A 26,325-nucleotide genomic window follows, 5' to 3' on the forward strand; every position below is an offset into this window, starting at 1 on the left:
GTAAATAATACATTTACATTTATCATTGGGTGCTTGTTTGTACCCGTACATGATGTATCTTGGTTCTTATTTTTCTCCCCATTACCTGTGCGACCTTCACCCCCTCCACCTTTCCCTATTTACATAGACTTTGTTTCCATTTTTTTTCCTTTTTCATAATTTTTCCTTTCCTTTCTTTCCTTTCCTCTTCCCCTCCCACCACCCCTACATCTTTGGACTTTTTCTTATTTCAAATTATCAATTATTCATTTTAATCATTTTAATTCTTATTTACACTTTCAGTTTCTCACACTAGAGAAACTATTCAGTATTTACACATGTGTGTCCTATTTATTTCACTTATGAGTATGGCCTCAATATGCATCCAGTTAGCTATAAATATCTCTAGTTTGTAGTTCTTTATGGCTGAGTAGTACTCCATTTTATAAAAAAGTCACATCTTCAGCACTGCAAGAGAAACCACCAACAGAGCTAAGAGACAACCTACAATGTGGGAAAAAATTTTTAGCAGTTGTACCTTAGACAAAGGACTAGTATCTAGAATATATAAAGAATTGAAAAAAATCAGACCCCCCAAATTCAAAAAACCAATTCAAAAATGGGCATCTGAAATGAACAGACATTTCTCAGACAAAGAATTAAAAGCAGCAAATAAATATAGGAAAAAATGTTCAACATCACTGGTCATTCGAGAAATGCAGATGAAAACAACACTGAGATTCCACCTCACCCCAGAAAGAATGGCTATCAAGAAATCAACCAATAACAAATGCTGGCGGGGGTGTAGGGAGAAAGGAACCCTTCTCCATTGTTCGTGGGAGTGTAGACTGATGCAACCACTGTGGAAATCAGTATGGAGATACCTCAAAGAACTAGGGCTAGAGGTCCCATTTGACCCAGCTATTCCACTGCTGGGTATCTTCCCCAAAGAATTAAAAGAATCATACCACAGTGATATATGTGCACCCATGTTCATAGCAGCACAGTTTGTAATAGCTAAAGCTTGGAAACAGCCCAAATGCCCATCAACTGGAAACTGGATAAAGAAGATGTTAAATCCATTTTTCATGTCCTCTTGTTGTTTTTAAGGTGTCTCTCATTAACTGATCACTAACCACAGCCCTGTCATGTAGGTGATACTCTGACCTCACATTAGTCACTTCTGCTGTCTATATGTTCACTCATACTTTTTAATCTGCAGGATTTCTATTTGGAACTTTTTTGTGGACTCTCATTCTTTTTAATGCTAGGAATTCATTTGTTTCATCTCTTTCTTTACCTGAACTAGATTTTTATTAGAGTTTTCTCTAGACCCACCAATCATTTGTTTCATAGGATCATTATCTGTTTAGTTACATTTTCTTTGAATTTTTTAAGCATCTTATTGAATTGTTTTATTACCTTCACTGATACCCTTTTAAACATTTCTGCTGTATACCTTATGATTTCCTCTCCCTCCGTGCCCCCTATATCAGCTTTGGGGGAGTCGGAGTTTTGGGGGTCATCTCTTGCCTTTTCTTCTTCCTTTATATATATATATATATTTGTTTGATTGCTAGGATTTGCTGGTTGATAAGAGTGGGTAGTTTTGTTGTGGATATCCTCTGGGCATGGCTGACTGTTGGCCTTTTATTCTGTCCCAGGATCTAGCTACTTTGGCTTATTTGGGAGGGGAGGTTGCAACTTCTTTGGCCCAGTGCCCAGTTCTCCAGGAATGGGCTGCAACATTGTTTATGACTACTAGGCAATCCAGACATTGGCATACAGAGAACCAATTGACAACTGCGACTATGTTGCCTCCTCCATAGTAATAAAGTCAGTGACAACAATAGCATCACTTATGAGCTAGATACTGACAAATCCTAACAGCCATTCATTCTTAACCAAAGCAAAGAGATCTATGATTTTAGTATAGACTTAGGCAACCCAGATACTGACCTACAGTAAATTAGACCACTTTTTTTTTTTTGCTGGATGTAGGCAGCAGTGCTGGAAATCAGAATATTGGACTAAATGCTAATCTCCTTTAGATCCCTCCTCTGAAGGTTATACCCACCAAACCTGGCCTCCCACCACAAAATACAGGCCCTGTGATCTTCCTGGCCTGAGCTTGAGCTTCTCAGGAGACCTCAGGGGATCTTTGTCTAGCTCTGACCCTCTCCAAGCCTGTCTCCCAAGGCAGTATCTTACCCCGTCTCAGCGCTGGTGTGAAACTCTGCTCCACTCTCCTCCAGATTGTTGGTTTTCTCCTCAATCCAGTTGGTCTTTTACCTGTCACCTCTGCCACCCTGTGCTGTGGAGAACCAAGGTGCAGAGACAACGAGGAGTTGGTAGTTTTGCAGCTGTCCTCCTTTCCCACGAGGGATGCAGGAAGCATTCCGTGGTGACAGTGGTGTGTGTGTGTGTGTGGTGTTCCTCTGCTCCTTTCCCACATGGGGCAGGCAAGACAGCTGGCAGTGGCAGAGCAGGCATGCAGTGCTCCAAGAGTATTCTTTAAGAAGTCAGCATGATTTCAAGACCTCTGGCCTGCCAGTGAACCCTGGTCATGATGTTTCACTCTTGAGTCACTTTTCAGATCAGAGAAATGAAATTTAATGACTTAGTTATGTGGTAAAGAAAGCATTGTCACTGGACTGGGAAGTCCCATCTTGACCCTTATCTCTGTCGTTAACAGGATGTCGGGCATTTAAAGACTTTGGATCTCAAGTTTTAGTTATAAAAATGGCATTTAGACTACAAAACCATAACTAATTGCCTTTAAGCCATAAAATCTGTGCTAGGCCTTGAGCTGAGTACTTTACAGATCTGAAATCACTTTAAACCTGTGAAGATGGGGCTACTGTGTTTGTTATACAAATGAAGACACCAAAGAGTTTAAGTAACCTAAAGCAGGTCACATAGGTAGTAAATGATATACTTGATTCTACTTGAGAGCTTATTCTCTTATCAACAGTTATCTACTATCTCCTAGAATTATGAGAATGCTTCCAGATATGAAATCTGATTACACGATATTTGTTTCTTCCAACAACTTATCCATGAAAAGAAGGATATGTATCATTTACCACTAATGTAGAGATGAAGAATATAAATCTTCAAAGAGAAAATTAAGATTAAAGGTGCTTTGAGCAGTAGAGATGATGCCTATTTTCATGTGGTTTACAAGTATGAAATTGCACAAAAGAGACAGTTGTGTAATCAATATGGGTATCTTTAACAAAGTTTTCCTTGCCAGTATAAAGGAATCCCTGAAAAAGAATCAAACAAATAGCTTAGCTGATGAATTTCATAAGCTAAGTCAGAACACTATATTTTAATCCATTGCTATATTAAACAGGTTTCTGTATGTATTAGTATCTTCAGAGATAATATTTAATGACTTTTCCTTTTTATTTTGTTTTTGGTACTAGGGATCAAACTCAGGACCTTACACTTGCGAGGCAGGCATGGCGCCACTGAGCTAAATCCCCAGCCCTAATGACTTTTAACTGACTTTTTTCATAAACATTCTTCTAAGGAGTGAGGCAGGTGGTGGGTTGAACAGAACATTAAGGATATAGCTAATGGGTCGGTTAGCTATTAGATGTCTTCTGATTGCTGCAATTTTTTTTTCAATTTCAGAATAAAGAACTAAAAACCAAGGTGGCACTTTGGTCTGAAACTGCTAGGACAAAAGTATCTAAGGCTGTCTCTACAAGGTAAGATCTTTCTTCTCCCAGCTCCCCCTCTGTTTAGCAATGTTGATATTTAGTCCATTTGAGAAAGACTCCAATCCATTAATGCTTATGTAATCCTTTCTTTTATGTCTCTACTGGTTTGAATTCAAAACCGTATTAATATTATTCACCCTTGAATTTGTGAAGCCTAACATATCAATATTTACTGAATAAATCAATTAAAAATTGAGATACTTTTCCCCCTTTGCCCTAAAACAAGCCAAACCTCAACCTCAACACTTTCTCCAACTATTCCAGATAGTCTCCTGTATTTTCCTTCTTCTTCTGTTCATAATTTTTATGCTATTGAAAGAGATTTTAATCATGAGTTGTTAGTATTTATTGAAATTTTTCTGACATCCCTCAAATCTGGTAGATTGTAAATATCACCAAGTCAGGAGTAGGACTAGTTCCTTTTTTTCTTTTTATTTTCTGCATTGCCAAGAACAAGTATCTTTAACACCAACCTAGTAATGAATGATTTCTAACAATAATAGTGACTCAAGAAAGCAATGAAAATCATGGGTAAAACCATCTAAGTCGGGTTTTAATCTGGACTCAAATCTCATTTCCATAAACTCTGGGAAATTATCACTTAAAAGAAAACATAGCCTGTAATTACATGTATCATTTAAAAGTGATTAAAAACTTCCTGTTCTAGCAGCTTTGAAATTTCCCAGTCTGGTCCCTCTAGGGCAGAATCTCATTTTCTGAAACTTTATTCCGCAGAGTGCCTGAGGTGGAAAATCAGACTCGCTGTGATTAGCATCAGTCTAGGAATTCAGACAGATTCATCTCTCTCTTTACGACTCCCTGCAACAATGTCTCACTTTGCTAATGATGTATGTAGTTAGAGACTAGAGTTGAAACTATTACGGATGAAGTCCTCTAAAATTTTGGGGCCTCCAGGTTCCAAGTTCTTAACTTTTTGGCCACAATCACCACAATTTTTAAAACAGAAAAGAATGTAACCTCCAGAGGTTTCTAAGGATGTCCCCACTTCAGAAGCAGGGAGCTAAGTAGTCACTTCAGTGTGGGAAGAGGTGAAAGCTTTGGAATAGGAAGGCAAGTATGACTTCACAAGGGAAGGGAGAATGAATGGTCAGTGTTCTTCTTCCTTCCATGCAGAGACCTTTCCCAGGAGGTAGTGAGGCATCATGGTCACCTTGGGCACCTTTGAGCCTAGAGGGCATAGAGCCAGACTGGAGCAAAGGCACAAAGGAGAAAGGACTGGGCTCATCTATACTGGAGCTACTGTAGTACTAAGTGCTGCAAATCTGGCTATATGTAGGGAATGGGTTGGTGGGAATGATTTCTTTGGCCAGTTTTTAAATCTGCAGCTAATTAATACTTAAAACTTTAGTGTGTGTGTGTGTGTGTCTATGTGTGCGTGTCTATGTATGTGTGTGTGTGTTTGTGTGCGTGTCTGTGTGTTACTGTAGTACTAAGTGCTGCAAATCTGGCTATATGTAGGGAATGGGTTGGTGGGAATGATTTCTTTGGCCAGTTTTTAAATCTGCAGCTAATTAATACTTAAAACTTTAGTGTGTGTGTGTGTGTGTGTGTGTCTATGTGTGCGTGTCTATGTATGTGTGTGTGTGTGTTTGTGTGCGTGTCTGTGTGTTACTGGGGATCGAACCCAGGGCTTTGCATATGCCAGACAAGCTTTCTACCACTGAGCTTCACATCATCAACCCTTGTTACTTGTAGCTGCGATTACAGGTGTGCACCATCATACATGGCTTAAAGGTTTACTGTTTTAAAGACTTTTCTTCCTATACTTGGGAAGAATCAAGTTATGCTAATTTCCTATTGAAATGGTGAGACTTATTTGAATATCCCTTTTGTTGTTTGATTTTTTGGTAGAAATTCCAATGTTAGGAGTATAAAGATAGCCCTCCCTTTTGCAAAAAGAAGTATGGCCCACTGCCAGCTTGAAGGATGGAAATATGGAAATGTGGTTAGGTAAACCTGGATTCATCAATGTAACATGGAATTATAACTTTAGGAAGAGATTGGAGTACAAATGTAGCCATCAAGGCAAAAAAATAAAATCATGTACGCTTAAAATCTAATCTTGGCAAACTTTTTAAATCACCCAAGATATATAGTTCTATGTAAATATAAACAAGCAGGATTTTTTTTTCTCAAGCATTAAAACAGATACTTTTTGAGTTAAACACCAGAAGAAGTGATTTACTTGAGTTGAGCAGCTGTATTGTTAAACAGCAAGATATACACATATCTATGTATGTGTATATAACTAGCTATGTATCTGCATACATATGTACACACATTGATAGTTTTAAATGCTAGAATCACACAAGGAGGGAAGAATTTCAGGCTGTGAGAGACCTGGATAACTGAAACTTCCCGGGGGAGCAGTTGTTTGTATTTTCTCATCTCCAGCTCATTCTGACAGGCATCTCTGTTGAGGGGAAAGGTAGCCACAGGCTCTGACTGTCTGGCTTCCCCCTTGCTCTTCCTCACGCTTGTCCTATTAATTTCCCTGTGTTAAATGTGCTCATAGTGTACTTCTACCATGTAGTACTCATAGGAGAGCTAATTAGAGTGGATTCCTTAGTGGGCACCCCTTAGATCAAAGCAGTTAATTCAGACTGGGTAGTATAGTTGTTATGGTGATGGTACAGTCCTTATATCACTAGGGTTCACCATGCTCCATTTTGGTAACTACGTTGTCTCTTCTACAGTGACCTGAAGACTGAAGGTACTTCCCCGTATTTGATGTTGATTAGGCTGCGGAAATGAACTGGATGAAGATCTGATTGAAAAAGATTATGTGGATCTCATGTATTCCTTGAAATACAATTAGATTGGATTTAGAGACAACATTTAAAATATTCATGTTGAAATGGCACAATGCCTGTATTTAAGTGGAATTTATTATACATCAGTAGCTTTGCAGGAAGGTAATCAAATAAAATCAAATAAATATAAATATTTATAATCAAATAAATATATTTGAGGGAAACAATTATTTTCCCCAAATCAGATAAATATATTTGAAAATCAAATAAATATATTTGAGGGAAACAATTATTTTCCCAAAACTTTAAATTGGTGAAGAAATCAGGTGATTATGCATAATGGAAAATGAATTCTGCTTAAAACTTAAAAAAAAAAATCTAAATTGGGTTTTCAGAGTTTTGCTACAGGAGGTCTTTTATGATCAACGGCTTTGATCTCATGTTAGTAGTTTTTATATGAGTGAATAGAAGGAAGAGTGTGTATATATATATATATATTTATATATGTATGAATTGAAATGATATATTTTAAATTTATTTTTAGATAATGAGAAATAGTTATCATTACCTAAATTCATCTCTTGATCCATTGTTAGTGAGAGAGTGTTATTCTCTACTGAATTATGGGCAGGGGAAGGAGTAGATTCTTTTTTTTAAAATTTTATTATTTTTGGTAGCTGGAATCAAACTCGGGTCCTTGCGCTTGCGCAGCAGGCAGCGAAACCACTGAGCTAAATCCCCGGCCCAGGAGTAGATTCTTTTAAGCTAACTCCCTAACCAATATTGCTCTCCAAAGTTGAGAACACTGACTACCTCCCCATACCTTAGAAATGCACTGATTTTAGTTGATCTGGGTTGAAAAATTCCTTATGAGAAGCAAAGCACACACGTAAATGCACAGGGCTGTGTACAGTGTACTCTTCCTCTGTGACTAATTTTCTTATTGATATTCATTAATATCTGTATAAAATAATAATTCTGCTAACACATACCACCCCGAAACACATCTATTGTGGATTTAAATGGAATGATACTTGTAGTTTCTGTGAAAGTGTCTTTAAGTTTTGATCCATACCTTTATTACAAATGGAATTTGTGATTGCTGAGTAAAGCCAAACTCTGACCTGTGGAAATGCAAACATACTGACACTCAGAAAGCAGCCTACACTTTAGTTAGATGAATAAGGACAGACCTCAGTCACCCAAAGGAGAATTGTTTGTAGGCTTCTGATCATCCTCTCTTGTGTGTAACTCCAAATATTTTCTTGGGAAGGATGTTTCCATCCTTTCAACATGGAAAATAAAAATCTCAGTATTATCTATTAAATATTTTAAAAGTATGTAGAAGTAAGATGAGGTAATGTATTTTTAAGTTCATCCAAGTACTGTAATCCTTGAAATGTTGCACAAGCATTCTGTGTGAGTTTCCTGCTTGAAGATGTCTTAGCAAACATTTTTATTGGTTGCAAGTTCTTAGCATATAGTTATCTAATACATTTAGGGCATATTATACTATGCTGGAAAAAATTCTAAGCACTTTACCTTTTGTTTTCTCTGAAACTCTCAAAAGCAGGCCATAGTATTATCCCTGTGTTACAGAGGAAGATGTGTTGAGATTGGTTAAGTAATTTGTAGAATTGCTAACTGTGGGTAAGGATTTGCACCTTTTGACTTGGCTATTTATATTCATTCAAATACCTTCTCTTGTTATGTTAGCATGTGACTTCTTTTTATCTCCCTGCATTATCCTGTGGATGATAGAAACAACACTTATTGATAAAGTCAGTATTTCTTGAAATGAGTTGGCCTTTTACCTGTTAGATTACTGTCATGAGAATTCAGTTTAAACAAAATTCTCTGCAAAAGAATCTGCTTATATTACATTTATAATTTATGACTTTATACCACATTTCAAGAAGAGTTTCTTTGTATTCCATTTTTGAACACATTTGTAGGGAAATTGAGAGCATGAATTTTGTTTCAAGCTTTAGCATTGTAGTAAAACAATTGAACTTTCACTTGAAGATCACTTTGGTTCCTCTTATACCTCAGTCATCCAATGGAATATAATAAATTTGAGATTTTTGCAGTGTTCAAACATACCCCCAAATCTTGATGATTTCCATTAGAATAGTTTATTCTAAAGTCAAAGGTAGAAAGATACTGTGGAGTTTAATTTTGGTTTTATTATATTATATTTTAATACGGAGGTACAGTTTAACATAGTGCAGCTGAGACCTGCACATCAGAACTCCAGGTTCATTTTGAAATGGTCTTTGGATTTCCTGAAAGTAACAATAGTCAGTTTTAGAAGCCTGAGAAGATCTAACTCTTCAAATACAAGAGAATCTTTATAGTAAGATAATATTTTTATAGGCTTATCATTTATTTGTCACATATTTATTTCTTGTGTCCTTATTGTTTTAGCTTTTTATCATTTGAATTATATTTTAAATAAACATTTGAGTGATAAAGCAAAAGACTACAATGGGGAATGAAATCTATTAGCCTGAAATTATAACTGTACAGAAAATATAGGAAAAGAAATACCAATTATAGTTCAAGAAACTATACTTCTAAATATGCTAATTAATGTCTGAAGGAGCCTTTAAGTTTATACATGAAGTCATGAAATGAAGAGGAGCTCAGTAGTACTTTGATTGTATATCCATATAAACACAAGTTGTTGTTAAGTATTTGAACAACAAAAATTGAGATAGTATATCCTTTGAATAATTGCATATAAAATGCCTTGTAATAAAGAGAAGTAATGTTACAGTTTGTAGTTTTTTGTTTTTATTTCTTTTTACATTGCAGTCTTTAGGCATAAATGAATTAAGTAGTATTTTTTTTTTTTGCTTAATTTTAAAATTTCTAATAGTGTTTGCTGTACATAATGATTACATCACTGTGAGGCTTACTGGTTTTTATTCTCAGTTCTACTTCCTGTTGGGAGAAGCAGGCCCCTGATGTGCGAGTCTGGTAACACAGAATACACTGAACTGGGCCCCTCAGTCTACTAGCGGTCAGCTCTCATTCTTCACCGTCTTAGGGAGAAGACAGAAGAGATTTGGACTACCAGAGAAAAGAGCAGCTGATGTCAGTGGTTTCCATCTCCATGTTATTGTTAGCGATACCTAGCAGAATCTCGACTTGCCAAAGCTACGGCTGATAAAAGTCAGAACGTTCAACTGTGAATTATCTAAAAGTTCCATCATTTTTACATTCTTTGATCCAAAAATGGTAAAAGGACCGGATGTGGTGGTGCATGCTTGTAGTCCCAGCACTCAGGAGGCTGAGGCAGGAGAATCACTGCAAGATCGAGGCTAGCCTGGGCTACACAGTGAGTTCAAGGACAGCCTGAACTACACAGCAAGACCTTGTCCCAAAATAAAAAAAACATTTTAAAAAAGACACACAAAAACAGAAGAAACAAAGATGGCAAAGGAACGTAGCCTAAAATATGTTTGGCATCAGACACCATTAAGGAAATAAAAATGCCTTCTGCAAGTGTCTTGTGAGGATTAAGTGCCCAGTTAATATTCAGTGAGCCCTCCCTGTCTTTTAAAAATCCAGAGAAGCCTGGGTTCAGTCCCTAGTATTGCAATTCAGTGAATCAATCAATCAATAAAAGTTTTTAAAGTTTGAAAGCTGAAGAAGAGGATGAGGACAATGAGAAACATAAGTTGAAACTGAGATTAAGAAAAGAGAATGAATTAAGTAGTATTTATGTGACTGTTCATTCTATATAATACATACTATATATGGGTTGTCTTTATCAGTGAAGATATTTAAATAGCTTCCTGAATTGTCTGCTAATTTTTTCTGGAGCCAAATTAACTGCAAAATATATTATGTTCTTATTCTAAATTTAAAAAATAATGGTCATTTTATGAAATGAAGAGGAGCACATGTACTTTTCAAATTTTTCTATACTTCTGTTTGAAATCCCTACCTCTCCTCTGACTTGCAAATAAATACAGAATCATTATTAATGTCTCAGTAGTTATCCTAGCCACCCAGAACTTAAAAGTGCTCCAACTAACCTCTCTTCCAGCCAGTTTAGTGTTTCTATTTTAATATTAATCCATTTTCATTTTAGTTTAGTGCATGGTGAGAGATATAGGTCTAGTTTTAATCTTTGGCAAATTAAAACTCAATTTTTCCAGCACCATTTATTAAAGAGGCTATCTTTCTTCCAGTGAGGGTGTTTGGCTCCGTTGTCAAAGGTGAGGTAGCTGAGTACTACTCTGCCATAAAGAATGAGAAACTAGAGACATTTATAGCTAAATGGATGAGGCCATACTCTTAAGTGAAATAAATAGGTCACACGTGTAAATACTGAATAGTTTCTCTGGTGTGAGAAACTGAAAATGTAAATGAGGATCAAAATGTATAATAGATAATGTGAAATAGGAAGAAAAGGTCCAAAGGGGAATGAGCATTGGGTGGGGTAGGGGAAAGGAAAGAAGGGAAAAAAATAAAAACGAAAAAAGGAAAAAAAATGGAAACAAATTCTTTGTGAATGGGGAGGGGTGGAGGGGTTGACGGGAGGGCAGGGGAATGGGGAAAAAAAAAGAACCAAGATACATCATGTAGGCCGGGGATTTAGCCCAGTGGTTTTGTCACCTGCTGCACAAGCGCAAGGACCCGAGTTCGATCCCCGGTACGAAAAAAAAAGATATATCATGTAAAGGTATAAACTCCCAATAATGAATGTCAGCATATTGTATACCTAAAATGTATCAATAAAATTAATGAAAAAAGTGGTCCAACTAATTCATAACTATTGTAATTCCTTTAGTTACTTCTTTTGTTTCTCCTTCCCTCTTTTCCTCCTTTCTTTTCTTACATCCCTCCTTTTATCCTTTATTTTTGTGTAAAATGTTAAGGATGCAATAAAGATTTAAATAATTATATTCAACTGCTTTATTATTAAAGTATATACTTTTTATGGAGTTCAAGACATGCTATCCTCACATATGGTACAATGGCCTTTGAGAAAAGAGCAGAAGCAGGAAATTCATTTTACTTTCCTACTTTCTCCTCTGAAGTAAGTCATAAAACCTAGCAAGGATTTTTCTGACCTTTTCCTACAAGACACTCATTAGAAAGTTCCCCTCTGATTATCCAGAGGAAAGTAATGTTCTTATTTCTAAAGACACAGGGATCCAGAAAAAGTCAGAAGAAATAACCTTGCTCAATCCCTTCTAATTTATTCCTATTTTGTCCCTTCTTTGTCCAATCATATTTCTCTACAACTTAGCAAGTCTAGCATTAAAAATGTGCAGCTTATCCATTTCTCTGGTCTTCATTTCCTTATAATGGTGCCCATGTTATGTAAAACTTAAATAAATTTGTATATTTTCCTTTTGTTAGTTTGTCTTTTGTTATAACAGTCTCAGCTATAAATCTAATATGGAAAAGAAATATCTTTCTTTTCCTCTACATTCAGAAGTGTTTAAATTTATTGTAGATTTGTGACAGATTGGGATGTATCCTAGGGATGTGCTTAGTTTCTTATTAGAAATTTAATCAGTGTAATTTACTGATTAATACACAAAGTACAGAAAATTATGTGATTATTTTAATAAAGAAAAATATTTGACAGAATTAATTACCAATTCATGATAAAATTATGGGAGCTTGGAATCATAGAAAAAAATTATCATTCTTGTAAAAAGCACATGACAAACCTTCAGGTAATATCATAAATAGTGAAAAGCTAATGTTTTCCCCACTAACAATGGGAAATGGTAAATGTGCTTGCACTGCTATCCTAGCCATTGGAATATCACAAGAAAATGAAGCGCAAATACAAGATACAGATTGGACAGGCAAAAATAGAACTTTTGTGTGTATTTCATACAATTGATAGAACTCTAAAGTATGAACTGACTAATGAATGTAATTGACTGATTTTCGACAAAGGTGTCAAGGGTATCCAGTGAGGGAAGGGAAGTCTTCTCAATGATATTAGAAGTATAGAAGTATCTGGATGGCAGAGAAAACATTATCTCATACCATACACAGTGATTAAACAAAATGGACAATATGCCTAAATGTAAAGCTGAAACTATAGAATTTGTAGGAGAAAACCTAGATTACCTTTGCAATATTAAAATAGGCAAGATTCTAATACATTCAAAGACCATGAACCATAAAAAAATTTTAAATTTGGGTTTCAATAAATTCAAATACTTTGCTCTGTGAAAGGCACAATTAAAAAAGTAAGACACAGAATTGGAAAAATTATTCATAATATATACAGAATTTGTATCCAGAATTTGAGATACAATGAATTCTCAACATCACGATAATAAGAGAAATAAAAATGGATTTAAATGATGGGACAGTTGCTTTGTAAAATAATATACAAATGACAGTTACATACATGAAAAGATGTTTAACACATTAGCTGTTAGAAAAATGCAAATTAAAACCACTAAGAGTTACCACTAAACACCCATCAGAACAGCTAAAATGAAAAAGACTATACTACTGAGGATTTGAGGCAACTGAATTTACTGTACATTCCCAGTGGGAACAAAAGACGTGGTAGAACCAATTTGAAAAACAGGTTATTTCTTAAAATGTTTAAATATACTTTTATCATATTATCTAACCCTTCATTTCCTATGTTTTTACCAAAAGGGAACAAGAGCTTTTGTCCACGGAAAGATTTGTACATGAATTTTCATACCATCTTTATTTGTAAGAGCCAACAGCTAAAACCAAATGTCCTTTAACAGATGAATAAGCAAAGCATGGTGCAGCCATACAGTGGACTAATGACTATAAAGATAAAAAGAACCAAAACATCAACAAACAAATATATACAATAGATAAACCTCAAATCATTATGCTAAGTTAAAAGAAAAACAGAAAGAAAGAAGATATACTATAGGATCTCATGGTGACAAATCAGTATTTGCCTGTGTGGCAGCAAGGAGTGACATATATGTGGCCAAAGAAGTTTGAGGTTCAGATCTGCACCAACAGAGAAAAGCCGCTCTAAGAGTAAATATGTTTAAAGTATTTATTAGAGAGCGAAGAGCAAAGAAGAAAGCAAAGTTGCATTACCACATTGATGACAGGGGAAAGGATGGGAATCAAAGGGAAAAGTCCACACTGAGCATCCTGCACAGAGCAGCAGGGCCTTTGGCTGGCACTGGTGAGGGTCACTGGGCTGCACTTGAGTTTTTCCAGGCATATATACAGAGTTTACACAAAGGTGGCTTGGTGCCAACAGACCTGCCTGTCTGGAAAGGATTGTTCCCAGCGCTGGCTAGAGCCTGGGAATGGTCAGTCCTTTAGGTGTCACAGTTGTCTCTATACATTCTTTTCTCAGGTAACAGTCACCCTTTCTGCAGGAAGGCAGAGGAGCCAAGGCTATTTCAGAGAGCACCTGCATTTTGCTGATTCTCATTTTTAACCGTTTCCCTGACAGCCTGGGAACAGGAGTAGAGGAGGGGAAAGGCTGCAAAGGGACACAGAAAAATAAGGACATAGAGAAATTGTCAGTGTCTTCATAATGATGTTTTTCCTGGGTATATTCAAAGACAAACGTCATTCAATCCCGCAACTTAAATGTGTCCAGTGTATTATAGATAATGACTAATACAGTAAAAAGAAAAGAAAAAGTTAGTAAGTCCACTTAATCGGTTTCCCAGGTTAGATTTATTTATTTAGGTTTACAGCAAATATTTACTGAGTGCCCCCTCATTTCCAGGAGAGCTTCTGGACACTGGTATTACAGCAGCAGGTGGGCAAATGGGGACAGGGAGTGGCAAAAGAGATGAACAGAAAAAATCTTCCCTTTCACTTAATTGTATTCTATTGATAAGGAAAAGATAATAAAGTCAAAGATGTTTGTTGACCTGGGATTAAAATAAAGCCAGTAACAGGGAGAGGAGTTACCAGGGATGATAGAATGTGGTTAAAATTTTAAATGAGACAATAATTTAACAAATGGTAACTTAATAGGTCAGCAATCTTAAAGAAGACCTCCCTCTTTGAAATTAACATTTAAGCAATAACAGGAAGAATGCATTGTTTGTTATTTGGTCAAAGTGGTCCAGGCAGATGCTCATGCAGGTGCCCAAGCCCAGAGGAAGGAACAAACCAGGCGTGTTGGTGACAGAGTCACATGGGCAGGGATCAAAGAGTAAGTCCCCAAACTACCTAAATGCTCTTCCAGACAGTGTATTCTTTCATATTTTCTTTGTATACATCATTCCTTTTATTTAATTAGTAAGTTTTTCTTTCATATTTTCTTTGTATCAATCATTCCTTTTATAGAATTAGTATGTTTTCCTTCCAGTTCATCTTTGAATTCTGAGCAGTGGAAAGCTGAGGGTGTTTACGAATCCACGTGGCACTCCCTTCCTTTGTCTACTTGCCTGAGTAGATGGAGAAAGCCCATGTTCTCCGGAAGAGGCACTGAAGGGAACCCGGCTGTTAGATGGCTCAGTTAAGCGGTCTGGTTTGGACCAAACCTGTGGGCCCAGAGGCCGCATAATCAGTTGCTCTTGGAAGTGCAAGGCAGAGAAAGGCTGAGGCCCCTGAGCAGGAGCCCGTGGTGCGTGCCCTTATCCCATGCCCTAACTCGCACGGTCCTGAGTCGGCCATTCCTTGGGGGCCACTTTCTCACCAGGGTGAATGAGCACACAGTGTCTCTCTGGGGATCCCAGCACGTTGTTATGTCCTGTTGTAACCTGGCTGCTGGTACTTCTTTTCAGCCATTTAGTAAAGAAAAGGATTTTGTCTGTCAGTGACTTGTGGAAATGGTTCAGAGTTGTGATAATTACAGAAATGGGATTACTGTCAGAAAAACCTTTCCAGTATCTTGGGTCATACCAATGTGTTGTCTTCCAAAACCATGATGCAAGTCACTTAAATGCATTTCCAACAGGACAGCAATGCTTGCATTCTTACTGCAGCTAACCCTTTCTCCACAAGTAGTCATCTGTATTAGAAGTGGAATTCTCTTTTGTATAAAGAACTGTGGATACTATAGCCTACCTTGCCTACAGTTTTACAAACAGAAATCCTACAATTACAGACAGTGAATATCAGGATGCTCTGTCTTTTTCAATATAGGCTATGCTATGACTTTTAAAATTTCTATAAAACCAGGAGCGAAAGTGAGCTGATTTACCTTGAATAATTTACGATGAACCCGGTGGCAAAAGATGCTGCCTCTATGAAACAGCATTATGGCTACTTGGGAGTACAGTTGAGAAAATGATGCCAAGGATTTACTTGCTTGCACTTGGGAGAGTTGTTTATCTTTAATAAAAACTCATCATTATCTTGGCAAAGCCTCTCTATGTAGCATATGGAGGGAGATCCACTCTGGGAACAAGGAATCCTTTGCTAGTGAACATTGTAAAGGAAGCTGCATGGCTGTGGTCTTGAATTGGCCTTAAACACAAGGCTTTTACCAGTCTGTGATCAAGGGAGATATCACCACCTGCACAGAAGTTTATTATAGGGAAGAAATAGGTTATAATGCGAAGTACTTCTGTGCCATGGAATACTCCAAAATGTGAATTGCTAATTTTAATAGGTGCATCATTCAAAAGTATTAGAAACTTTCATTTTGCAAAGCCCAGTCTTTAAATAATTAATGAGAAAATTTAGAGTGATAAATACAAATCAGTAGGCCATTCCAAATGAGTCCTTATTTCCCCCCCGTTTTTAATGTGACACAACTCTCACGTTGATGCTGATTTAATGTTCCCCACTGACCACATATTCAACTTTAGCACAGACATAAAGTTGCTTTGAATACATGAAACAATTGATAAAAATGCATTTTTATTTGAAAAGTGTGCAGAAACAATCACTGAATACATATCTCAACCATGGTATTCAAACCCACATGCCACAGAATCATTGGATGCTAGAATCTCTGAAGCCACTAGAACTTTGGTACAACAAAATAATGACCTAACTGAGTTTGTCAGGAACCACAGTCTATTCAGGGGCATATAAAATAAAAACTTCAAGTTCAAAGTTTTGAGTTATATTCAAATCATTAGACAAAACAGAGATCTGTGCAGAAGACAGACAAAACATGCCTAGTTTAAAAATGAGGATAACATTACTCAAAGGTAAACTAGTGGGCTACAGTAAAGCACTTCAGTGTTATTTTAATAGAATATTGTCTACTTTTAACACATTAACTAAAGCAGAATAATTTATTTTTCTTAATTTCAAATACAATCAGAATCTTGTACAAGTTAATAGACACAAAAGCCCTATTTGTACAGAAGATTTTGACCAGGTTATAATGTACTATTTATAATTGAATTGATTTCTTTGAAAGAAATACAAGATAACACACAGACTGAAGTAAAGCTCATATTTTTTCAACATTTAGATATATTCAACATTTTCAATCAAATCCAGGCACCTCAAGGTGACTGCTCATGTGTAGTTTCTCGTCCCCTTATTGAAATTAGTGTGGTGTTCCAGTTATATTTCTTTCTTTCTTTTTTATTTAAATTTGGTACTGGGTCCTTGTGCTTGCAAGGCAGGCGGCGGAACCACTGAGCCAAATCCCCAGCCCCTACTGCTATATTTCTTACAAGTGGTCCAGATTATGACTTTTTAACTCATTTTTAGTTTAAGTGTCTGTTTATGAGAGGGAATACAATTTACAAACCAGTTTTAATATATTCTCATTTGAGTCTGTTGCGTACACTTTGAGGCACTCAAGTTTTATAAACTCACATGAGAAGCCACTAAGATATTGAATGACATAATAAGGTCCCCAAGGACACTTTTTCTTTCTGCAACACTAGGCTTTCTTTCAGAGAATTTTGGGGAAAAGTCACCCAGAAAAAAATAAGGATAAGCATAGATTACAGACAATATTTTTATGTGCCAACAAATATAAGGGCAGTAGGAACTGGTTAAATAAGGGATCCATTTAGTTAAGATCAGATGTGCTGGTTCTTACAGAATGTACTAATAAGCTTTACAGATTAAGTCAGCTGAGAGATATTAGCTATGACTTCCAAGACCTTTTAGAAAGGAAAGGAACCAGAAAATCCCATTTAAACCACTCAATAAATTATATTTTTTCACAAAAGATGACATTATCTTTAGTCCCACTATTTTGGTACTAATGTTTTTGTTTGTTTATTTTTGTTAACGCTTTTCTTTATATATGAAGTTAAAAAATATCTTAACCATTGACTGTTGATACAAGGAACTCTGCAGAAAAACATATTTAGGATGTTATTCCTCATAAAAGTAGTCCAGGTACAATTTATGAGGATATTGGATTCATAGATAGTAAATTAAATGTTTTTAAATATCCCAAATTTTGATGACACTAATGAAATATTTAGTGTTTAAATATTTTATTAGCTTAATTTAAGGGCATAACCTCTAGTTGTTAGATTAAAATGAATATTTTCCATGGATCTAGTTATAAACACTCCAATCCTTTTTTTCTAAAAATCAACCAATACCTTTCTTCATATTCTCCTGTATCAAAGAGTATAATTTAGGCAACTTTTAATTCTTATTTCTCTTCACAGTTTTTGCTCAACCATGTCATTTTGGATAGGCCTTCACCCAAGAATTCAAAGGCAATAATTTCATAAAATCTTCAATGTATCCAATACTTTTATAATTTTTACATTATGAGACAAGCAGCCTCAGAGATTTATAAAGCATTGAGACAAACATTCATATAAGGTACCATTCTATATTTATTTTTACGTTTTAAGAGATCAACACTCTCCCAAGAAACAAGCTGATATCACCTTGGTCAAGGACCAAGAAGAAAATATAGCTGTGGAAAAATTTTAGACAACCTTTCAAATATAGACAGCATCTTAGCATCATTAGAAATGATAAATCTTTCCCTAAAATATGCAAACACACTCGACAGTGCTGTAAAGCTTGGTAATAGATGGTAAAAGACAACTCTTTTATCACTTTGGCTAACATCTGCTCTCAAATTCTCTCTTAAAAAAGATATTACATATTTTTAGGAAACAAGAGATTAGAATATCATTTTTTATATTTTGAGTTTTATAATATAAATTTAAAATCCTTATGGATGATTTTTTTTCTCAAATTTTATGGTGTGATACACATTGACAAAAGCATATGTATCTGTTTAAAATGACCAGAGATTTAGAACAGCAAATGATCTTATTGCACAGATACAAGTGTTGCAAATTATATACTATGCTTTGTCATCCACTGTGTTCAGTGCACTATATTGGTTTCTAGCTTTTGTTATAGTGTTGAAGATAACACAAGATTCATCAAATTTGTCGATTCCCAATAGACTCAATTTACAGTTTAAATACATTCAAATTGTGGCTGTTACATTCATTTTTAATGCAGTCATGTCTTTACAGTCAAGCTTCTATTTCTTATACAGGAACAAGAAAGCACTGATAAAAACTCTTGCCAACTTCTTCCTATCTGTACAGGTTGGCAAACAGCTACAATAGAGGCATGACAAAGACACACAGAATGGCCCATTTGGTAAAGTATAACAGATAAAATACTTTAGAAAATGCTAGTCTTAAATTGTTTGCAGTGTGATAGCTGATAATATGGAAATGAGAGATAAATGGTTAAAGTGGTAACTTAGAAGAGTTTTAGAATTCTTAATAGATATACAAATTCAACTCCCAGCACTCAGTATTGTCTTCACTTCATGGCATGTTACCGTCATCAGACCAAGACAAACACTATGTTTTCTTGACTGTGTTTGATACATTTTTAAAAGGCTTTCTGCTTTTACATTAAAAGACAGCCTTGTACCTAATCACAGTTAACAGTCTCAAGTAATTCCCACTCTGTGAGAAGTAAGCTAGGAAACCAAGAGAGGAAGGTAACAATCTCCAGATTCCAATAAAGTCACTGAATCCTTTGCTGAAGATATCAGAAGACCTTTAGCCGTGTTAGTGCCACAGTAAGGCCTTCCTAAAAGGAGATAAGAGGAAATGAGCTGTGGTTGGAGACAAATTTGGTCACAGAAGTATTTGAGGCACTGAGTTAGGATGATGTAAACATCAAACCAGTGTAAACACTCTAGAAGGTAGTTCTATATCAGAAAGGATTTCACGTACATTTTAAACATTTCTTCAAAATACAGTATGGTTTACTGAAGCATTTGGAGACAATCGCTAACAGGACACATCTTGGATGAAAATATATACCGTTGTGGGATAAAAAGAACACGGAATTATTTAAAGCAGCTTTTTTTTTTTTTTTTTTTTTTGGTACCGGGGACCAAACTCGGGTCCTTGCACTTACGCAGCAGTCGGTGAAACCACTGAGCTAAATCCCCGGCCCGTATTTAAAGCAGTTTGTGTATTCATGTCACCAGATAAATTTGAAATTGGAAATGAATTCTATTGAGCTATTATTGATCTTGTAATAATGGAAGAAGGAATTCCTAATAATGGCTACCTAGATTTTAGGGTTACATGTCAAATTTTACAGGGAAAATATTTTTAGATCAAGTATTTACTTAAAAATAGAATAACATTTTAATTTTCTTGTCAGTTTTAAATTTCTTTCCTCTTGAGATTATTACCCAATAATTGTTATTTTTACAGGCATAGTGATATAATTATGGGCATCATCACCCTCTGCTTCATGCTCCAGCTATCAAATAACAATCTTAAAATAGACCCTGAAAAAATACTCATTAGATAATTGACAATGACAGAATCTTGGCACATTATATCAATCATATAACTGGAAAATGAATAATAAATGAAAGACATATTCAACAAGAATATCTTTAGCATTTTATAAAAGCCAAGCATTTCCTATTATGGAAATCGAGGAGCATCACAATTTGAATCCGCGCACACCGCCCCCCGCCCACCAAGAAACTCATAACGATCACAAAAATTCACCAAATTTTGTGACAGCAATGGTTATATGGTTTCTCCCCCAGTTTCCTTCTAAAAGAAATACCTTAAATATTTAGCTAATAGCTTTCTATCTTCATGGCACAGGCATTGAGATCATGAAGAGCATTCTAGAGAAAACACCACTGAAAACCATGATCAAACTTAGAAGCTGGCACGGTGCTAAAGCCTTAGTTAACACTGTACAGCTAACACTGAAAATTATACTAGGGACCATTCTCATAAAAGCTTACAAACTATTTTGTTTTGTGGCACATTTCTGGGTCTAGTTCATCCTAAAAACAAAACTAGTTATAATCTTGGATCTTCCTGTGTTTCTGAAACTGATTCAATAGCAGATGGAGGTTGTAGGACAGGTTGAAGAGGGAACTGGGATTTTAGGGTCACTAATGTTTGTAACTTAAAGTAAATATACAGGGTATGAAATAACTAGGTTTAGGTGGAAAAATTTAATAGGAAAATGAATGATCCTGTCAAAAAATCATATACTCATACTAAAAAGAAAAAATGTGAAATAGTTGCCTTTAGTATTGATAAAATTGACTGGTATATTATTTATATATAAATACTATTGTAAAAGGAATGGCTTTTGGGTATCAGAAACAAAGGTCAAAAACTAATGTACTAGTTTTAGTGTACACAATTATAAGAAATGGTCAATAGAAAATACCTTTGTGATAATTTTTAGAAAGAAAAGGCAGCTTTATTTAAAAAAAAAAAAAGCAATTTTTGGTGAGATAAGATACAGCTTTATCCAGGCCCAACCCTCATAGTTCAGCTATAGATTTTTTTTCCTTAGACAAAATAAAAACATATTGTAAGAAAGAATGAGGTATTATCAATTTTTATATGATTAATGACATGAAAATTCAGAGTGATCTAGAATTGATCCATCATTATTCTGAAGTTGTTGATCTAAAAAGTGACACACTTAACATTTTTGCAATTGATTCAAAGTTGGGGTAGATGAAGGTTGGAAGGAAAAATATGAATTAAACTTTCTAGTGCTTTTGTAAACTGAAAGAAAACCCATAATTAATAGTTACTTTTGTTTTATATCAACAATATATTATATCTTTAAATTTTAGGTTAAATAAGAGATATTTGATACACAGCAGTGGTTTGTCTTTGTGACTATTTACCACATTTGCTGAGAAAAATAAAATGTTGTTGGAAATGAAAACCTTTAGATTTCCTTTTAATCCCAACTGATAATGTGAGCTTCTAAGTGGCTTGAGTGAAATTTGAGTAAGTAACTCTTTCAGACATCTGTAGCAGATACATTTAATTTCAGCTGTACAAATGCCATATTCCTATATTTTTGGGTTTTTCCTCCAGGGCATTTCTCTTATACTGTGTCATTCACAATCCTGTTCTTGTCTATCTGCCACTTAGGACTATAAAAATTGTATTACTATATAATCTCCTCATTTCAGGAGAATTCTGACATTCACCCACTCATAACCTTATAAGTGATTTACCACTCTAGTTCAGCTTACTGTGTACATACAATAATGTCATTCTTAATGAATCACATAGGATTTTTCATTGTGTAACCAGTTTTAGCTAATGTGTTTTCCCCAATGCAATGTGGAAGTATGAATCATATTTTATATAAATAAATGCAAATTTAAAAAATCTACATTCTTCCATTAGTAGCCTATTCCTTTCTCAAGTGTGACAAGATAATGTGTGATCTCTCTTTTTAAAATCTCATTGATATTTATTTCTTACATACACTCTTATATACTATGCTTCTTTATAAAAAATATTTGAACATCCATGACGGTTAGATCACCTTAGGAAATCTTATATTTTTGGAAAGGACTCAAGAATAGCTGGTCAATTCTTTTGAACACTTTTGACTATACTGGTTTCTTAAAATAGATTTTTCTGGGTGAAAAAGAAAAACATGCTGTTGTGCATGGTCTACTCAACAACAATTTGTGATTTGTTACTGTTTTCAGAAATAATATTTGGATGGGCTTTCTTGTTTATCAGCTCCTATGTAGAGTCTAGCAGGCACATTTCCTCTCTTCTGGCTTCTCCCCATCTAGCTTTCCAGAATTTCCGCCATTGACACCATCAGGGACCTGTGTCTTCTCCACACACTGTTCCATTCGTTTCATTATTAAGTCCAGAAGGATTTCCACAGATTTCTCTACATTCTGTCCAGTCGCTGCACTTGTTTCAAAATATGGTATGCTAATATAGAAAAAAATGATATATATGTATTTGAAACTGACAGAATTGCATATATATATCATATATAATATGATGTTCTGAAGTCTATATATACTGTGTGGAACAGTAAAACCTAGTTAACTAACAGACTCATTACTTCACCTAATTATTTTTGTGTTAACATTGACTCTCGGCATTTTTCAAGAGTACAATTTATCACTATTAAATACAGTCACTGTGCTGTTCAGTAGATCTTTTAAACTTATTATTGAAAAATGCCAAGAAGGAAAATAGTACATTTTCTCATGAAATGTTAATGACAAGTATTTTTAAGAGGAAGAAATCAGAAGATTCAAGATGTATAGGTGAATTGCACATGCAAAATCATGGGTAGCAGAGAAATTGTGAAGTCATGTTTCTGTTGGATAAGTTGGAAATATCCTTGTTTTATTCTTAATGAGAAAAACTGATAGGCTGCTCTTTAATATTAGGACCAGTTTTATGGTCAAGGGAACTGCTTCAGGAGGTAGTCAAGAGTTGAAATCAAGGCAGTATTACTGTTCTAAAAACAAACATGGGGAAAATGCTTAAACTAGCGATCAATGCCACTATTAAAATATCACTTCTATTTCAATCAGTCATCAGAAATCTGATGCATTATAAATTAGGCATCCATTGATTAAGACATTTACATGAATGCAGCCCTTTTTAAAAGAGTCCCAAGAAGATGTAAATTTTAAAGCTCTAAATGAGAATCTTTCAGTAAAAAATTGGCAGATATGATGAAACTGTTTTAAGTTTAAAAAATAATGACCAACTCTTGTGTGGAAGCCAATACGCAATTACATGGATTTGTTTTTGCATTTGTTTTTGTGTTTGTTTTCAGCTGTCATTCAAGCTCAGTTAGGATAAGGGTAACATTATCCTGTCCAGGTTAGGACTCTGGTGATTGCTATTACAAGGCAGTAGCATACCTACAGTGTTTAAGAACATGAGCATGATCTCAAGTGGCCTGAACCAAATTTCAGCTCTATTCCCTATATTTGTGTGGCCTTCCATAAAATACTTAATCTCTCTGTGAATAAATTCTTCATCTCTAAAATGAGATAACTATAGTATGTTCTACACATGGTTATGAGGAATTAAATGAGTTAAAGTAGGAATAGTTACTAGCATGTACAAGGGATTCAGTAAATGTGAAGTGCTATTATTATTAAGTCATTAAAACATCACACACTCCTCTGGAAGGTCTTTCTAATTTACATAGTGCTCCTGAGCCATGGGGAATGCCTTCTATTATCAGTCTCAAGTCTCCACTGTATCTGTGAGCAATAGGGTGCAAGGTCAGGTAGTTCTCAGTGCAAATGACCTACCCATATTTTTCAGCTAATTCCCGGGCTTGTCGTTCATTGACTTCCCTCTGGTCTGGCAGGTCTGCCTTGTTGCCAATTAATACTATGTCTGGATTTTCACAGTAAGCATTTGCTTGCAGTTGGCCTTGGAAAGAAAGCAGATGGGACCAGCAAGTTAGTTATAAACAAGTGATATCAAGTGACTGCTCTTACTGTATACTCTTAATTGAATTGTTCATCTCCAGTTTGATTGGTTACTGTTAATAGTCAGCCAAGATAATAACTCTCCTCACTCAGTTTCCTCGTCTATAAAAGGAAACAGTGCCTCATTAATTGTGGATTTGATGATAAAAAATAATAAATATGGAGCACTTGAATCAATACCATACCTGTCCATGCTCTCTAACATCTGGGGAAATGTCCTGAGATACTGCTTCATACCATTTGTTCCTCAGATAGAAGTGGAAATAAATGAATATAATTTTAAAGTACAAGAATTTGCTTGTTCTATGTAACAGGCTGCTAGATTTCCTTCTTCTGATATCCAAAGTGATGATCTATGCAATGGAACTGTTTTAAATCAGCAAAAATTAATGTAGAAAAAGAAGACAAGTAACTTGCCTTTGTCTTTTCTCCATGAAAACACTGTATGTGCGTGCATGCGTGTGTGTGTGTGAAAGAGACAGACAGACAGACAAAGAGATGGAGAGAGAGACAGAGGAGAAGGCAGGAAAAGAGAGAAGGGAGGAAGGAAGTGAAGAAGGATGGGGAAGAGGGAAAGAGGGAGAGAGGGAAGGAGAGAGGAAAGAAAAGTGGAGACACCTGTCAACTTGTGTTTTCTATGTCACCAGCATGAGGAAGAACACAGAGGTTTACCTTGTAATATCAAATATTTGAGGGTTAGAAACTCACCTATTGCATGAGGCAATTATTACCTTAAATCCTATCAATGTTTTTCTGGAGACTTAAAACAAGGGAGAGTCTCATCTGCCCCAAAGGACAAACAAACCATTCTCTGAAAGAATCTAATAATCTTATTGTCTCCCTGTCTCCTCAGAATCTAATAATATCTCCAAATTTTGGATAACCAAATATAATATTGAAAGGAAATAAAGACAGATCCTAAGATAAACATTTATTTGGAGAAGCAATTAAGGAAGTCAGAATTTGTTGATATTTTTCCCCATTCATTACAACTGTGTTATTGAATTTGAAAGCAGTTATATGTATATAAATTATTAATAATATTTTAAATGTAATGCATTCATTCTATGTAGTATGTAGTAATTATTATATATTCATATATATATATAATCAGACATTTGTCAAGGTCCAGAATATCATAATGGATAAAAAGAGACAAAGTCTGCCCTTTCATAGAGCTTGCATTCTAGTGGTGGGAAAAGTAAATAACAAGTAAATCCAGAAATACATGATACAAGGGGTGATCACAAAATATGGTAAATATTTACATTTAAAAAATTTATTACAGAAAAAGAGAGATTGCGATGAATCCTCTCAAATAATTCCACTTGCTTCAAACACACTTATCCCACCATTCTGCCACTTTCTGAAGCAGTTTTACAAATGAGTATCTTTAGGGGCACTGCTGTAGTTACCTCAGTATCCTCAATCTATTTAAAATGTTTGCCTTTCATGGTCAGTTTGACTTTGGGGAAGAGCCAGAAGCCACATGGTACCAGATCTGGTGAATAAGGTGAATGAGGATACACTAGTGTTTCCATTTGATAGAAACTGCCATACATTTTTAATCAACAATGTAGAAAGATCAAGACAGAGGGAAGGGGAAATGCAGAGAAGCCAAGGCAGGAATGGATTTTGTGTCCTGGGAGATTGGCCAGAAGCCTGTGAGCTGAGTCCCAGGAAGAGTGAATGGAGAAAATACCAGGGCTTGATCACAACAGTCTCAGAAGTAGGTGAAGAGCTCTGGGTTTTATTATAGGCAAAATAGGCAGTCATACAAGAGTGTTGAATATATATACACTCTGGCCACCAACAGCTTGGAAAAACTTGGAAATTACAGGAGCAGCACCAGCCCCATGGTGGTGAGGCGCAAGCGCAATTGATGTCTCCTGCTATTATTGTACATCCAATTAGGATCGAAATCCTTATGTGTGATTTAAAAAAATCATACAATATTCACTTTAGTGCTACCTCAATTAAAAAATAAAGGAATTTTCTGACACTTCTCTCCTGTATTAATCTGTATCAATCTGACTTTGACTAATTAGGTAATACTTAAATTTCATATTATATATAACTGGCCCAGAGGTTGGAGATTTTTCTGCTCGAGACTTTCTCACATTTGAACAATTTCTCTTTGAAGTAAATTCCAATGTGAGGTGATGGACAGACAAACTGT

The 26,325-nt window shown here is 35.4% G+C and overlaps 2 protein-coding genes across 16 annotated transcripts in view; one reads left to right on the forward strand and one right to left on the reverse strand.

The window, feature by feature from the left end:
• The window catches only part of Ccdc68 (coiled-coil domain containing 68), a 161,623-nt gene extending 150,360 nt beyond the window's left edge, over positions 1 to 11,263 (forward strand). For all 10 annotated transcript variants that reach the window (XM_087192385.1, XM_087192371.1, XM_021239205.2 and 7 more), the window contains 2 exons: positions 3,622 to 3,698; positions 6,428 to 11,263. In XM_087192385.1, coding sequence (XP_087048511.1) covers positions 3,622 to 3,698; positions 6,428 to 6,485 — 135 coding nt within the window. In that variant the 3' untranslated portion in view covers positions 6,486 to 11,263. The remainder of the gene's footprint in view (positions 1 to 3,621; positions 3,699 to 6,427) is intronic.
• Positions 11,264 to 16,289: 5,026 nt separating this feature from the next.
• Positions 16,290 to 26,325, reverse strand: part of Rab27b (RAB27B, member RAS oncogene family) — a 190,351-nt gene continuing 180,315 nt past the window's right edge. For all 6 annotated transcript variants that reach the window (XM_004858368.3, XM_087192395.1, XM_021239249.2 and 3 more), the window contains 2 exons: positions 23,964 to 24,087; positions 16,290 to 22,611 (listed from right to left, as the gene is read on the reverse strand). In XM_004858368.3, the coding sequence (XP_004858425.1) occupies positions 22,422 to 22,611; positions 23,964 to 24,087 (314 nt within the window). In that variant the 3' untranslated portion in view covers positions 16,290 to 22,421. The remainder of the gene's footprint in view (positions 22,612 to 23,963; positions 24,088 to 26,325) is intronic.

The sequence above is a fragment of the Heterocephalus glaber genome, unplaced genomic scaffold, assembly GCF_053883595.1.
Source record: "Heterocephalus glaber isolate CG9 unplaced genomic scaffold, H.glaber_assembly_v1.0 deba00000331, whole genome shotgun sequence".
NCBI classification, from domain to species: domain Eukaryota; kingdom Metazoa; phylum Chordata; class Mammalia; order Rodentia; family Bathyergidae; genus Heterocephalus; species Heterocephalus glaber.